Source organism: Gopherus flavomarginatus, chromosome 11 (genome assembly GCF_025201925.1).
Source record: "Gopherus flavomarginatus isolate rGopFla2 chromosome 11, rGopFla2.mat.asm, whole genome shotgun sequence".
Classification (NCBI taxonomy): Eukaryota; Metazoa; Chordata; order Testudines; family Testudinidae; genus Gopherus; species Gopherus flavomarginatus.
The window spans coordinates 50,292,270-50,307,225 of NC_066627.1; the positions used below are offsets into that span (position 1 = coordinate 50,292,270).

Consider the following 14,956-nt stretch of genomic DNA (forward strand, 5'->3'; position numbering starts at 1 on the left):
AACTGTAGGCCAAGCCCAACCATAGGCAGCAATACAGGGCTGCTGGCTGGGCGGAGCTCAAGGGTAAAGCAGGCCCAGCCCCTCCAAGAGGTGACCCGATGGGGCAGCGTTTGAAAGCTCAGCTCCTTTTCAGGAAAATGAAACCATCCCCACCACGTGCTGCTAAAGCGCCCTGCCCATCTTAATGTCTATATCCTCTGTGCCCTCCACAAACTAGTCCTTCAACCCTGCATGCCTCACACTTGGGGAACGTGCAGCAGGGAGCAGTGCCTGGGTGCTGGCTCTGTGGAAGCTCTTCTGGGGGATGATAGTCAGGTGCTGACTGGGGGGGCATTACAGCCTGTGGAGGGGGCTGTGAAATCGGCTGGAGCTCCCTGGTCTGTCTGTGTCAGGAGTTAGTACAGAAGCAGCATTTGCAGCAGCTCCCCAGCAGTGGGGTGATCTCAGATGTGCAGTAGCACTTCCCACCACAGCCTGTGCCCAGCTGCAGCCTGTTTGACTCATCGCCATCGGCCGCCCCCGCAGGGTGCTGTTTGCAAGGTGTCTGTGCACCAGAAAGGGCCCCCACCCTGACCCCTGTAAAGTACCGAATACAGGCAGCGTCTGCTGGCTTTAAATTCCGGGGGCTGGGAGAGCACCACAGTCCTGTTGGCTGGATGGAAAAGTCCAGGGCAGCCCCATTGGCTGGCCAGGAATCTGCTCCTAGTTCCTAGCCCCTCCCAGGACTTATATAGAGAGATTCTTGTGAATCCCACTAGAGCAAACTGTCCCACCCTCTCCGACACGAAAGGGGAGAAGCTGGAGCAACAGCTGGGAAGACGTCAGGACCTGCAGCGGGGGTGGAGAGGGCTTCCTGCTTGTGTCCGCGCATTGTGAGCCCTTGAACGCCACAAGGGTGAGCCTCTGGAGTGAGTCCCTGGTGCTCCAGCGAGGAGCCAGACTGCCTCTCGGAGCCCTTCCAGCCTGGAGCGCACAGAAGTGTCTTGCTGCTGAAGGCTCCCAGAGAGCAGCGGGGCCCTGGGTCTGGGGGCAAACCCCCATGGCGTTCACCATGCTGAGACCCGTGGCAGCTCACATGCTCTACCCAGACCTCAGCATGCTCTCCGAGGACGAAGAGAACCGGAGCGAGAGCGATGCCTCGGACCAGTCCTACGGCTGCTATGAGGACCTGGAGACCAGGAGGAAGGTGGCGAGGAAGCCAGGCCAGGTGGTGATGGTGAAGCAGAGGCAGGCGGCTAACGCCCGGGAGAGGGACCGGACACAGAGCGTCAACACGGCCTTCACAGCCCTGCGGACCCTTATCCCCACCGAGCCCATGGATAGGAAGCTGTCCAAGATCGAGACCCTCCGCCTGGCCTCTAGTTACATCTCCCACCTGGCCAATGTGCTGCTGCTTGGAGAGGGCTGCGAGGACGGGCAGCCCTGCTTCAGTGCCATCTATGGCTCCAAGGGGGAGCTGGACAACAAACAACCCCGCAGCATCTGCACCTTCTGCCTCAGCAACCAGAGGAAAGGGGTAAGTCCATCCTCCCAGCTGGGTAGCACTGCCCCTGCTCAGCCAGCCACTGGCAAACAGGATCCCTTTGAGAAGGGAGGCTGGGAAGGAAGCTCTGCATTTGGACTGGCAAAGGCCCTACCTAGGTATAGAGGGATGTCGCTGGGATGCGTGTGGGAGGGGAGGGTGTTGGGTTTCAGGTGTCAGGATGAATGGAAGCAGAGGTGTCAGTGGGACTCTGTGGGGAGTGCATGGCCGAATGGCAGGAGGATATGAAGGGTGAAGGGGAAGAGGTGACAGCTGGCACAGACTGAAATCAGCACAGGCTGTAGTTCAGACTCAGCAGGATGCTTGTGTGGGTTGGGCCTGCGGGCATTCACTGAGGTGTACCTGCTTTCGGACAAATTCTGCCCTTGGCTACACGCACACAGCTCCCGCGCAAGGCTCCGGCCTGGGCCAAACTCTGCGCTCTGGGTAAATCCAGAGGAACTCAGCTCCGCAGCACTCCAGATTCACAAGGGTGCCTGGGACAGCAACCTCTGGCCCAATGAAATAACACCCCTGGGACCTGGGCTTGTGTCATGCCTTTCAGCTGAAGGTCTCAAAAGTGAGCAAATCTCATTAGTGCTTTTACAAATGGGGAAACTGAGGCCTGGAGGGGTGCAGTGATTCATCCCAGCTCACACCCAGGGGTCACTTAGGATTGGAACCTACTCCTGAGCCCTGTCTTAGGCCTAACAGCTGCAGGGCCAGGCTGCCTCCACAGGCAGATCCAACTTACTAAATAGCTCCTGGACACTGAGCGTTTCCCTTAACATGCACTAGCTGTCCCATTAACGCTAGTTTAAATGCATAGTCACGAGAATGTAGGGCTCTTCACTGGATGTGTTCTCACTGTCTTCCACCTGCCTTTTCTACAAGCCCCTGCCTTGCACAGCACACCTGCTCCGGCGGTTGCATTAGGGGCGTCTCAGGAGCTTTCCCTGGACTCCTTGGCTGTCTCACTCTTCATGGAAACGCTGAACTCCTGCCCCTGGGCAGAGAACTTGAGCAGAGAAACTCTAAAGAAGAACAGGCCCCTCCTGGGCGAGGCCTCCTGCAGACGCCTTCTGTGCCAGTATCACATAACTTGTTCTAGTTTCCATGTGCTTGGTTTAGATTTAAGGTAGAGGCAGACCTGAGACCAAGCTGTGGATGTGTTACATTGAACCCTCTTCAGAGCCTGAGGGTGTCTGGGCCCTGGAGTCAGATCAGCCCTTTGTAGGAATAAAATAGAGACACCAATATTGAGTCTGGACAGAGCTCAATTCCCAGCTGCCCTCTCGCCCCAGGCTGTGGGGGTGATTGCTTGCCAGGCTGTAATTTCACCGCCTCTCACGTTCTAGATACTCTTTCACCTGGAGTTACCCCATTGCCATTCAGCTCAAGGGAGCTAACAACACCTTTGGAAAGGCAGATCTGGATACTTCTCAAATGTTTGTTCCTGGCTAGACACGTTCCACTAATATCGTAACTAGGGCCCTACCAAATTCACTGTCCATTTTGGTCAACTTCACGGTCATGGGATTTTAAAAATCATAACTTTCATGATTTCAGCTATTTAAATCTGAAATTTCATGGTGGTGTAATTGTAGGGGGCCTGACCCAAAAAGGAATTGTGTGCGGGGGGGGGGGTCACAAGGTTATTGTAGGGGGGGTTGCAGTACTGCCACCCTTACTTCTGCACTGCTGCTGATGGTGGCGCTGCCTTCAGAGCTGGGCAGCTGGAGAGCGGTGGCTGCTGCTGGCCGGGATCCCAGCTCTGAAGGGAACAGCACAGAAGTAAGGATGGCATGGTATGATATTGCTACCCTTACTTCTGCACTGCTGCTGGCAGGGTGCTGCCTTCAGAGTTGGGTGCCCAGGCAACAGCTGCCACTTTCCGGCCACCCAGCTCTGAAGTCAGCGCAGAAGTAAGGGTGGCAATACCACGACCCCCCTAAAATAACCTTGTGACCTCCCCTGTGACCCAACTCCCTTTGGGTCAGGACCCCCAAGTTGAGAAATGCTGGTCTCTCCCTCACCCCGTGAAATCTGTATAGTACAGGGTAAAAGCACCCAAAAGACCAGATTTCATGGGGGGAGACCAGATTTCACAGTCTGTGATGCATTTTTCATGGCCATGAATTTGGTAGGGCCCTAATCATAATCTTTTGCCTGTGACATCATAACCTTCGCCACGGCAATCAGCTGTGAGGCCACAAATAGGATGTTGGCATAATGTGGGGAATAAAGAGCAGGAGGAGATGAACTCAAAAGAGACAGAAATCTTGGGCCTAATCCGTAGTTTCCACTCAGGTCCCAGCTCCCAGAAATCAGAGGGAGTTCACTGCAGTCAGGGCCTCAGGATCTGGCCCCTGCTGCAGCTCTGTCCTGAATGGTGCAGAATGAGAGGAAAGAAATACAGAGCCAGTTCATTGTCTCCATCCTCTGTAGACTGTCTCCTGGGAATGTTGCCGTGGGGCTTGAGCTGGTGCTGGGTCAGGACTGGGAGTCCGGAGTCCCTAAATGCAAAGCTCATCTGGGCAAGCTCTCTGGATGTGCTCGAATACCCTCCGCACACTGCCCAGCATGCTGACCCCAGCGCTCACACACTGCCCCGTCCCTGCACGTCATCTCCAGGTCAGACAGCCCTTCACACATCCAACCGTTCTGCAGGCCAGGAGGGTACATGGGGCTGCAGCCTGGTGTGACTCCACTGGCTGCAGCAGGCTCCTCCTGAGCTACACACTGGCCAGGCACTCTCACACCCACAATTCTCACTGAGATCTGTCCCCGGTTCCAGCTTTTCTCCCTTTATTTCCCACCTCCTGTCTCTTCCCCCAGCCCCTTGTCCACCTCTCCTCTCTCTGGTTATTGAAGTATTTGAGCTGATGGGTTTAAAAAAAGCAACAGATGCTCAAGAGAGGTCATGTCCCACCTGCCCGTGCACTGTACACCCCCAACATTTGGGCCTGTACCTGAATGGCAGACCCAGGTCTGGCACCCTTGCTGGTGCTCTGGTCTGCAGCTGTTCTCAGTGGCCCAAGGACTCAGGCATGGGAAAGAGGGAGACCAGACCTCAACCCTTTTGGAAACTTGCCCTTAACCTCAGCGGCCCAAGACGATAACCAAAAAGCCCTCTCACCCACTTGCACGGCTGGCAGGAAGGGGACGGGCCGAAGATAAGTATTCAGCTATCGATGGAAGCCACCTTTAGGACCATCTTTCCCTCCCAAGGCAGGACTGCTTCCCACAGAACAGTTACTAGTGCCAGGGCAAGCCCAGCTTTTAATGTCCCAAGCAATGGAGCTTCCACCCCCTCTATAGCCAGATAGACCGCCCCCATCAGGAAGCTTCCTCCCTATCTGCATTTCCTCCCGCTGCTCTGAGACCTAAGGAAGGAGATTTTAGTGCTCTGAGAGCTGATCCGCAAGCTCTGGCACGGACAGTTGCAGCAGGGCCTGCACACCAGCCTCTGGGAACAAGGGCACTGTCTCTAAATGGGAAACAAGTATCTGCAGCAGTTGGGGTTTCTTTCCCACAGCAAAGATGTGGAGAGAGGAAGGGACTTGTTCAGCAGGTCATTGGGAAAACTGGGACTAGAGCCCAGGCTGTCAGACTCCCAAGTGCCCTAGCCACAGGACTTCACTGCCACTGCTGCCTCTCGCTAGCCGTATTGGTCAGAGTCAGGTCTCTGCATCGCAAAGTCCCCCCCCGACATGCGAGGGCGGCTGAGGAGCACAGGGAGGCTGCATCAGCAGAGCTTTGAGGGGCCCTGGCCCAAAAGGAGGGCTACTACAGATCAGGATTGGGGCAGGGCTGGACGAGCCAGGAGAGCTGCAGGGCCTGGCAGAGGTGCACAGGTTGGGCCTGCGGCTGGGACTGCAGAGCGGTTGGGGTGGGAGAAGCTGTTACAACACCGTCAGCACTGGCTTGAGCCTGGAAGAGGGGATCGACCTCAATGTAACGGACACCAAATGCTCTGCACAGGGGAGGGCAGGGCCTGGTGTCACATCTCCGTGGAGTGTTCCCAGCCGATTCCCACAGCACGCAGGGACCCCGGGGTAGGTCATGTGTTACCATGGTAATCAGGATTCCTTTGAGGGCAAGGCCCCTGCCTAGAGCCAACCCAGGTCCCTCTCTGCATGGCGTGGTGGGTGGAAGTTCAGTCCAGGGGATTCGTTTCCTGAACATGACATCTGCTCACGGTACCTGCTGGGACCTCTCCCTGTCACAGGCCCTGCCCCACATTCTCGCACTCCTGAGACAGGCTAAGGAACACAGAGCACCTGCGAGTCCCAGGCGAGAGGGTCTGGGCGGGGACTGCACCCGCTAGGAGTGGCAGAGCAGGACACCTCATTTTGGTTAGTGCAAAGAGCTCCTCTGGGAAGGCAGGACCTGCTCTGGGGTCATTGTCCCCAGAGACTCCAGGCCTCTCTAAATGGTCAGTGAGGATGCCATGGGGGGTTGCGGTGGCTCCCTGGGGGCCAGGGGCAGGGGCACAGTCAGGTGGGAAGATCCCATGGTGCTTTCCAGCAGAGCAGTAGTTTGTTCCTTAGCCAAAGGGTCCCCTCCTGCCGCCCTAGGCTGCGGGGTGGCTTGTGACCTGCTCCGGGCTCCCTTGTGAGGAAAGGCTCTCAAGCAGCTGTTTTCCTGGCCAGTGGCTCTCTCTCCTGCAGCCTGCTCTGACGCGTACCAGTCAGGACAACCCTCCCCGATCCCAGTACTCGTGGGTCAGTCCCAGGTCGGTTTTCCCCCAGGGGCTTCACATCAAGAGACAAGGGAATAAATGTAACTCCAAACAGATTTAAGAGCTAAATTCCCAGCTAGTGGGTCCCCAGGAAAGAGACCGGAAATTTCCTCACTTTCCAAAGTAGGGACTTATCAGGATACAGTCGGTAGCCAGGGCGCAGGGAGTGGGGAGAGAGAACTGTGCTTTGTAAGGTTCCACCTCTAGAGCTCAGATGTCACATTGACCTTGATGGCTAATCCCTGGGCACCCACCACACAGGATCCCGTCCTCTTGGTCATACCAAGAACAGGCGAGATGTCAGCATGCCAGCTTCAGCCCAGCTTGATCTCCTGCCCTTCCCCATCTCTCAAACCCAGCCCTTCTCTCAGCTGCAGAACTTAAAAATCCATCCTCCCTGTGTTCCCTGCCCTGGCTCCGTGGCCATTCTGCCACCTGCCCTTCTGTCATCCAATCACAAGGCAGAGTACTAGGAAAGTCACAGCACCATACTGCAGCCAGACCTCCCTCTGGAGCCTGAAATGTGACAAGATGACATGGCCGGAGCCTTGAGTCTCAGGGCTGTAGTGCTTGGGGGATGGACTTTCCACCACGCCCTTCCTTTGCAAACACCTCCCCTTCCCATTCCAGAGAGGTGGGAACACACACCTCTGGTCTGGGCTCCCCGTGACTGCCCCAGCTGAACTATGGAGAGGCACAACCTATTCCGAGTGGCGAAAAAGCCCCAAAGCAGGCCCCTCCCTGAGTGATGCTAGCACGGGCCTTGTTAGCAGAGTCACATGGGATGGTCGCACAGCCATCCCAGATGGAGTGTGGTGTATCACCCCTCCTCCAAAACACGCTCAGGGGCCATGGATGCACAGCTCGGTCTGTAGCAAGAGCCCAGAGGAGTGGAAAGAGCTCTGAGAAAGGGGTGGATCCCACCAGGACTGTGCTGTCCCCTGAGCGCATTACAAGAGTTTTTGTCAGGCAAAGTCCCCAGCAAAGTCAGGCAGAAATGAGTGAGGACTTCCTGCTCCGTTCCATCGTGCTTCTATGACGCACTAGCAAGGCAGCTCCCACAGCAAACTCTGCAGGGGGATCTTCCTGTTCCCCTGAGCGTCTCTACCCCTCACCCCGAGATGCACTCGTCTCTGGGCTTTTCTCTGCCTCCTGCTAGAACAGTGGCTCAGGGCAAAGTCCAGCTGTCTGGGGGCACAGGAATGCGGTGTGGGCATCGTGTCTCCAGCTTTCCCCTTCCTTTCTTGCAGGGCAGCTGGAGGGAGCTTGCGGGCAATTGCCTGAAGGCGCGAGGGGTGAACCCAATGCGAGTGCCGCGGAGATGAGCCCGAGCTGTGGGAGCATCTGCCTGAGGAGCCAGGCCAGGTGGCCGAACCCCAGAACACATGAGCTTGATATTCCAGACCGGGGGGCGGGAAGGAGCAAGGGACCCCTGGAGCTCAAGGAAAGGAAAGCCTGTGTGAGATGAGCCCACACTCAAAGGACTCCACGGAGACACAGGCGGCTGGGGCTGCACCGACTTGGACCGAAAGGCAGGACGATGCTCTAGATGCAAATAAGAGAGAGCGAGAGCGACCGCTCCTCTGCCATCCACTGTGCCTGTCCTTCGCGGCCAGCGGGAGCCCGGGGAAAGCAGGGCTCACTGACCCCTGGAAGGGGATGTTGGCCCAGTGGCTGCAGGACAGAGGAGCGGGCAAGGGCGAGAGTGTAAAATATCGTTCAATGGTCAGTGTCGATACAGAGCTTTATGAGAGTTAAGATTATTGCAGGTCTCCATGGTCACTGTTTTGTTTTTCATATTCAGCAGGTTTGAAAATAAAAGTTATTTTTTTGATCATTTGTTGGCTCTTTTTTCATTGTTTCCCCCCCAGTTATGCTCAAGACACACGGCTCCAGCTGCAGGTGGAGGGCTGGGGGTCTCCCCCGCTGAGGGGGCTGACAGCAGACTGGCTCTGCTTCTCCCAGGGGCCTTTTGCTTCTGCTCTGGAGGTCTTGATCGAGTGCCAACCTGGTCTGGCCTGCAGTGTGCCCGCTGATAACCATGGCTGGCTGCAGTAATGCAGAGACCCTGGTACTACAGGAGTCATTCTGTGTGCTGCCACATGGGCTTTGGTGAGGCCTTGGCTCAGGGAGGAAGGAGGATCATGGGAAAGGTATGAAGAAACGGGGGTAACTCACTGAGTCCAGTGAGCTCATGATTCATTTGCTGTCGGACACAGCTGTGGAGTTGGGCAGCCTGGGAGTCGCTTCCCAAGCACACAGGATTCCCTTTTATAGAACAGCCACTGCAAGGGTTCCCTCACCAGGGACAGCTCTGAGCTCTGGGATCCTCCAGCCCAGCTCAGTCCCCAGCCCGAGAGATGCGAGGTCTCTCCAGTCGGACAGATGCAGGAGCTGGTCAGCTGGCTCAGAGTCACTGGGGATGATCGACGAGAGCTGGAGCTAAAGGGATGCCAGGAGACAGCGGTTCCTCAGGTCCACAGGCAAAGCAGTGTGAGGAAGGCCCCAGGCACTGAGCCCATCCACCTTAAAATGGCCAGATCCTTTTCTCTCACCACTGGGATGAGGAAGGCATTTCCTCCCTGTACACGCCCCAGGGGGCAGGGGAGACCCCCCCAGTTCATACACATAGTCCTGCTATGCCGATATCTCACTCACTCTGGCTCATGCATTTTTCCCTCCCTGATAAACTCTGCCACTGCAGCTGCAACTTTGCCCCCTCGAAGCCCACCTGAGGGGCAATGCCAGGGAGAACAGGCAAAACGGCAGCATCCCCTTCCCTACCTCCATCTCCTAGAGCCAGAGAAGGGGGGGCCTTGGGCTGGTCTAGAGGCAGCACCCTCCTGGCTGCCTGCTCTCCAGAGACATCTCCCTCCCAGCTGCCTTCCCCCAGGATTTGATTTATGTAGTGACAGCCCAGCACAGCTGTGAGAGCAAGTCCCTGTTGGGGACAGGGTGGGTGGGGAGAGGCTTGTTCTCAGCGTATCTAATCTGTACCAGACCCCAATAAACAGCCGTGAGATTCTCTAAACATTTCTGGGACACAGAATCCCCGGCCTTGGGTTTACTGGGGGGCCAGGGAGGCGGGGGGCTTGTGTTCTCTAAACAGCCACAGCTAGACAGTTAAAGGAAGATATCGTTTTCCTCAGAAGGACCAAGGCTTGCAGCTCGTGGCCAAGCCCAGAGCCGGTATTGCAGCTTCCTAGAGGAGTCCCAGCTACTGACTGTGGCTTGGGAGTTCGTGTCCCAGCGACGCTGCTGGGTTTGCTACTACGCACCCCGGCTAGGGGCATTGCTGCTTGGCTGCTCGCTGGCGCCGGCGCTCGGAGTGGGGATCCCAACAGCACCAGTATTGCTAGTGCACAGCTCTTGGGGCACTCCAAGGCACGCTCCCCTCCCAGTGCTGCCAACATGGCAGGCGCTGTGTCCGTGCTAGGGACGGCTAACTCCGGTAGTGCAGAGACCGCAGCCACATTCCTCTGGTGCAGGGGAGTCCAGCACGGAAGGGGTTAAACCAGGCCCACGCTGGTTTGCAGTGGAAAGGGGATCTGGCCCAGCATGCTTTCTGTGGAGGCCTGTAATACTCTCTTCCTCCAAAACCCCGGGCGTGTTCTTTTCATCCCAGCTTGGTGCTGCCCAGATATGCCGCTCTCTCTGCCTGCCTCTCTTGCCCTCGCCCTCTTCCTGATCTCGGACACCCTTGGAACGGCTCCTGGCCGCTTTCTCTGAGACAGGAAGGTGTCCCCGAGTCTCAGGAAGGAAAAACACTCAGAGCTGAACCCACAAAGACCGTCTCTGAGGGGCTGAGGCTGGATGGGCTCCAAGCCTGACATCACCTGGGAACTGGAACCCGAACTGCAGCTGCACTTTGCTCCTCTGGTTTTTTTTTCCCCTGTAACTTGTGTTTTTAAGCATTCTTTTTATAGAACTTCTCTCTTCCCTCCCAAATACTTCAGGCTTTCTGAGATTTTAACCCTGAAGGGCCAAAGGCTCTGGAATGCAGAGGGGCTGGGGAACCGTCTTCTCCCCCAGGAGCCAGGGCTCTGTCAAGCCCCCTGTCACACTGTGTGTGCCGTGGGTGATGTGCAGAGGGGTTTGTTCCAGCAGGAAGAGCGGTGGGTAAGTGCTGCATGAACAGAAGGGGGATGGTAGCCAAGCAGGTGGCAGGGGCCAGCAGCACAACAGAGGTCTGCTCAACCTACTGGGCTTGGCGGGAGGTTACTTGGCTGCCCCTAAGGAGGGTGGCACAATGTGGCAAAGATGCAGCATTTGATGCTGGACTCAGCGTTGACCCAACAAACCTGGCGTGGGCTGGGCTCTCCACTGACATGCGCCCCGTGCAGTCCCTTTGGACCGGACTCGTCCTAGCGCCACGTCATCGTCCTGGGGGCCAGAACTCCCGGTACGAGTTCAGTCTGGTGCCATGTGGGGAGGCAGGGCACAGACCGAGCCCCAGATTGGCATGATGGCTCGGAGGGGGAGAGTGCCTGGAACATGGGGACAGGAGTCAAAGTGAAACTCGCTGTTATGTGCGGCGGGGAGGGACAGGGCTACAGAGCAGGAGGAAGTGACTAAATCTGAGCTGGATGAGCAACTCTGCAAACAGACAAAACCCAGGGCTGTGGGTGTTGAACCAGACCCTCACCCTGGAGTTTGTGCCGCCTCTGTCTGTGAACTGAAGACACTGGGCCTGACTCTGTGCTCTTACAGGGGTGCAAATCAGGAGCTAGTCATTACCCTGGGATACAATCAGGGCAAGTGAGAGGAGGTTCAGGCCTATGGCACTAGACTGATTTACAAGGTGCCCTTTGTTAAAACATCTGGCTGCTGTTTCCCAGCCCCTATTATCCCTTGGCTCCTCGGCAGAGCATGGGTCTGTGATACTGAACACACAGAACATACCATGAGGTCACTTATCAGAGCAGCGACTCTGCCATCGCCAGGGGTATGGAAAATGTATCCAGAAATGTCCTTCTTCTTGTGTAAACACCTTATTCCTTGGTTTACTAATTCTGCAAAGTGCAGATTAGCCAAGAGTCACAGCCCATCCCGAGTCACAACCAGCCTCAGATCACCCCTGAGTCACAGCCTATTCCGGAGTCACAACTCGCCCCAGATCACCCCAGTAACAGCCTGTCCTGGAGTCACAACCCACCCAAGTCACAGCCCATCCCAGAGTCACAACCCACCCCAGATGACCCCAGAGTCACAACCCATCCTGAGTCACAGACAGTCTCAGATCACCCCAGAGTCACAACCCGTCCCAGATCACCCCAGTCACAGCTCACCCTGGAGTTACAACCCACCCAAGTCACTACCCGCCCCAGATCACCGCAGAGTCACAGCTTATTCCGGAGTCACAACCCACCACAGATCACCCCAGTCACAGCTCATCCTGGAGTCACAACCCATCCCGGAGTCACAGCGCATCCCAGAGTGCAGAGGTTCAAAAGCCCAGTTAACAAGCTGAAGGCGGAGTGACACTGCAAGAACCCCCACCAAAGCAGCTGATAAGTGCAGTGTATTGTCTGGGAGTCATCCAGAAATAAAAGCCAGAGGGGCTGCAATTTTACATTTTCCTAGGCAGCATGCCAAGCATCCATATAGCAGGAGATCAGCCACAGCCAGTCTCTTCTTCAGGTAGGTTTAAATCATAAGGGGACCTCATTCATCACACCAGCTGAACATGCCTCATGGGGTTAATCTTTAACCTTAACTCCTGCTCTGGCCTGGGACAACTAGCCTCTGCAAAAAGCCCACAGGCAGCCAGTGCAAACCAGGGAGCCCCAGCCTAGTGCCCACAGCAGGAGACTCAATCGGAGTGGGAGGGACCTGCTGCCATTTGCACTAGCTGCCCTCTCTGCAGATTTAAGCTGCAGCCCCAGGCAGAGGGCTTTACAGCTCTCTGTTCTCCAGGCTAGAAGGGCCCTGCCTTCCCTGCTCCTGCCCTGAGTGCGGCTCTGCTGGGCCCTGATCTCCATTCCTTGCCAGTCTCCTACCAGGGCAGTCAGTGCCATCCCTTTACCCTCAATGAAGTCCCCTTTGCCAGTGCTCCCCTCGTGCCCCTGGCCTCCGAGGTGGGTCTGTGTGGGCTGGCAGCAGTCTGGCTGTGGCGCCTTTGGTCATTAAGGTGATTGGTGGCGCCGATCAACGTCATAAGTGCCTGGAGCCTTGGATGGGTGTTTTTAAATGGCGATTGAGACCTCTAGGTAGATCAATGACCTCACACTCTCCCTTGTCTCTCACTGTCATGTGCCCTATCTTCACTGCCCCAGGGCAGGCTTCATTCTGGCCCACAGCATCTTCCTCCCTGATCCCCACTTCATGTGTCCCGCGACTGGCTCCCCTCAAAGGAAAACAACCCTGTGCTGTCTCTTCCCCAGCAGGTTTGGGACAGATGATGGAATGCTGCAGTGACAGTAAGACCGGTGTTAATATTTCTGGTGCATTCACCCTGGCAACTCATGCACTTCTCACAATGTGCTCTATCATCTCGTTCCCTCTCTGGCATCACCCCATCTTCTCTTCCTTCTTTTATGCCCTCTTTGCCCTTCCCAGCACTGTACCTCCTCTATTGCCCAAATGTAATTTTAGCCCCAAAAGCTGGGATGCAATCGCATTACTCTGTAGTTTACTGTAGAAAAAATAATCCTGAAACTGAATCTATAGAACCTCTGGAATAAATTCTCTTAACAAGACAAACTCCCTGAAGTGGGGTTCTTGGCCCGGTTTCCTTCATTGTGAGTATTTATCTCATATCATGTCCTACACTTAGGCACTGGCACATGGGAGGTTTGATCTATCCCATTCACACGCACAGTTCCTGGCCAGCCTGCTCCTATATTTCTTTGTCGCTCCACATTTTTCTGCACTGAGAAAGAGCTTTTCACCTACGGATCCTAAAATGCTTTGCATTGGGGTGTAGGTGTTAATTATTATTATTGTTTTAAAGATGGGGAAAATAAAGTTTGTTTTTCTGTCTCCTTGTGGGTGAGTGCACAATGCACTGACTACGTGTCTATATTGTCTCTATGAATGACTGTGTATATTTATAGTAGATACATATTCTGCATCCCACCCTCACAGCCACTCTGCTTCCCGGAGCCCTTTATCTCTCACTCCTTCTCACTGGCCTCTCTTTCCCTCCTGATGTTTGCTTCCCTCTTATTTCCTTCATCTCTCGCTCTCCTAATCCCCAGTAGGGACAGGGTGTGAAACTTACTGCGCGGGGTGAAAAGCAGGTTAATTTCCAAATGGAGCTTCCCTCTGAAAACAATAAGACAATGCCCGGCCGGGGGCTGCCTGCGTAAACCAGCCCCGAGGAGGGGAAGTTGTAATATTTGTATTTAGCAGTCAGTAAATTGAAGAAAAAAAAAACCCCTCAAGGCAATTAGAGCCATTCCTGGCCCTGTTCCTTCCAGGGCTGTCCAGGAGGGACCCCTGGGGCCACTCAAGCCCTGCCTGAAGGTCACCTGAGCTGCACTTATTCCAAACAGTAACAAACTTCAGTGCAGAACAAAGAAAACAAGGAGAGGAGGCTGCAATCCTTCCCCGAGCTGCCTTGGGCTGAAGCCCTCCACAACCCAGGCTCTCTCCCTGGAGTGTCAGCCTAGAAAGGGGATTCCAGAGTCAGCTCCAGACCTGACCAGGGTCTGGGCCCCAGGCTCAGTGGTTATGAACAAGTCCTGCTAGAGACAATAGCCCTTGCTTGGGGAAAGCTCATGTGAAAGTGAAGGTGGGAGGGAAATGGGGGGAGGGGTCCTGCACCTTAACCCTTTCCCTGCCTGTGTGATCATTCTCTGGCAGCCAGAGACATATAGCAAGCTGTGATATGCAGGTAGCAAATTTTCCATGCTCCTTCAGGCCCCAGCCCCAGCTGGCGTACATCAATGTCGCTCCACGGAGTTCAGTGAAGGAGGCTGACCCCAGGAGAGTAAACTGGAGATAGTTATACTGGATCGGACAGGTGGCTCATCAGCTCTGGTGTCTTGCCTCCAGCACTGGCCGATACATGATGCTGCAGGGGATGGTGTAAGAAAACAGACTCCCCCGGGGCCATAGCCAGCAAGCAATACTGCCACGTGGGGGTGTGAAAGAAAGGTTCCTTCCTGACCCCTATGGTGACCAGCTGATGGCCTGAAGCAATTCCCAGATGTTGTTATTGCTGCTCCATAGCCAGCCCCAGTTTTACATGCCGGCTGCCATGCTGGCTGGCAGCAGCTCTGCACACAAGAGCACAGGGGGTAGAAGGTGGGCCCATCTTGACTGGAGGGGCCTGTTGCCCTCAAACGTCCTTGTGCAGTGAAGCGCTTACGGTGGCGCTCCCCTGAGCTTAAAGAAACGTGTGGAGCGGTGTAGGGAATTGCCTTCCCTTGTTTACTGGAGCTGATGTCAACCCATCTGTAGAGATTGCCACGTCAGCCTGGCCCAGGCCCCATAGGCAGCCCCCTCTGCTCTGCAGCTTTTCATTCATTTGCCCCATCTGATTCCCTTCTCGATTGCACTAGGGAGCTGGTTGTCACGCTTGTGCTTTAGGCTGGAGAACTGCAGGGATCTCCAGCTGTTCCCATGGGGTGCGGCAGGGTGGGTGAAGGGTGCGGGGCCGCCTTTCTCACCCACACCACCATGGGCTTCTGGTTCCCTCTGTACTTTGCTGGTGGGGTTCACAAGGCCTGGACTTGGACTTCCCT

At 55.6% G+C, this 14,956-nt stretch overlaps 1 protein-coding gene across 1 annotated transcript; it reads left to right on the top strand.

The window, feature by feature from the left end:
- The first annotated feature begins 720 nt into the window (after positions 1-720).
- Positions 721-8,103, top strand: TCF15 (transcription factor 15). Its single transcript, XM_050918426.1, has 2 exons — positions 721-1,516; positions 7,517-8,103. The coding sequence occupies exons 1-2, from the start codon at positions 1,040-1,042 to the stop codon at positions 7,589-7,591; spliced, it is 552 nt and encodes a 183-aa protein (XP_050774383.1). The 5' UTR covers positions 721-1,039; the 3' UTR covers positions 7,592-8,103.
- The last annotated feature ends 6,853 nt before the right edge of the window (positions 8,104-14,956 follow it).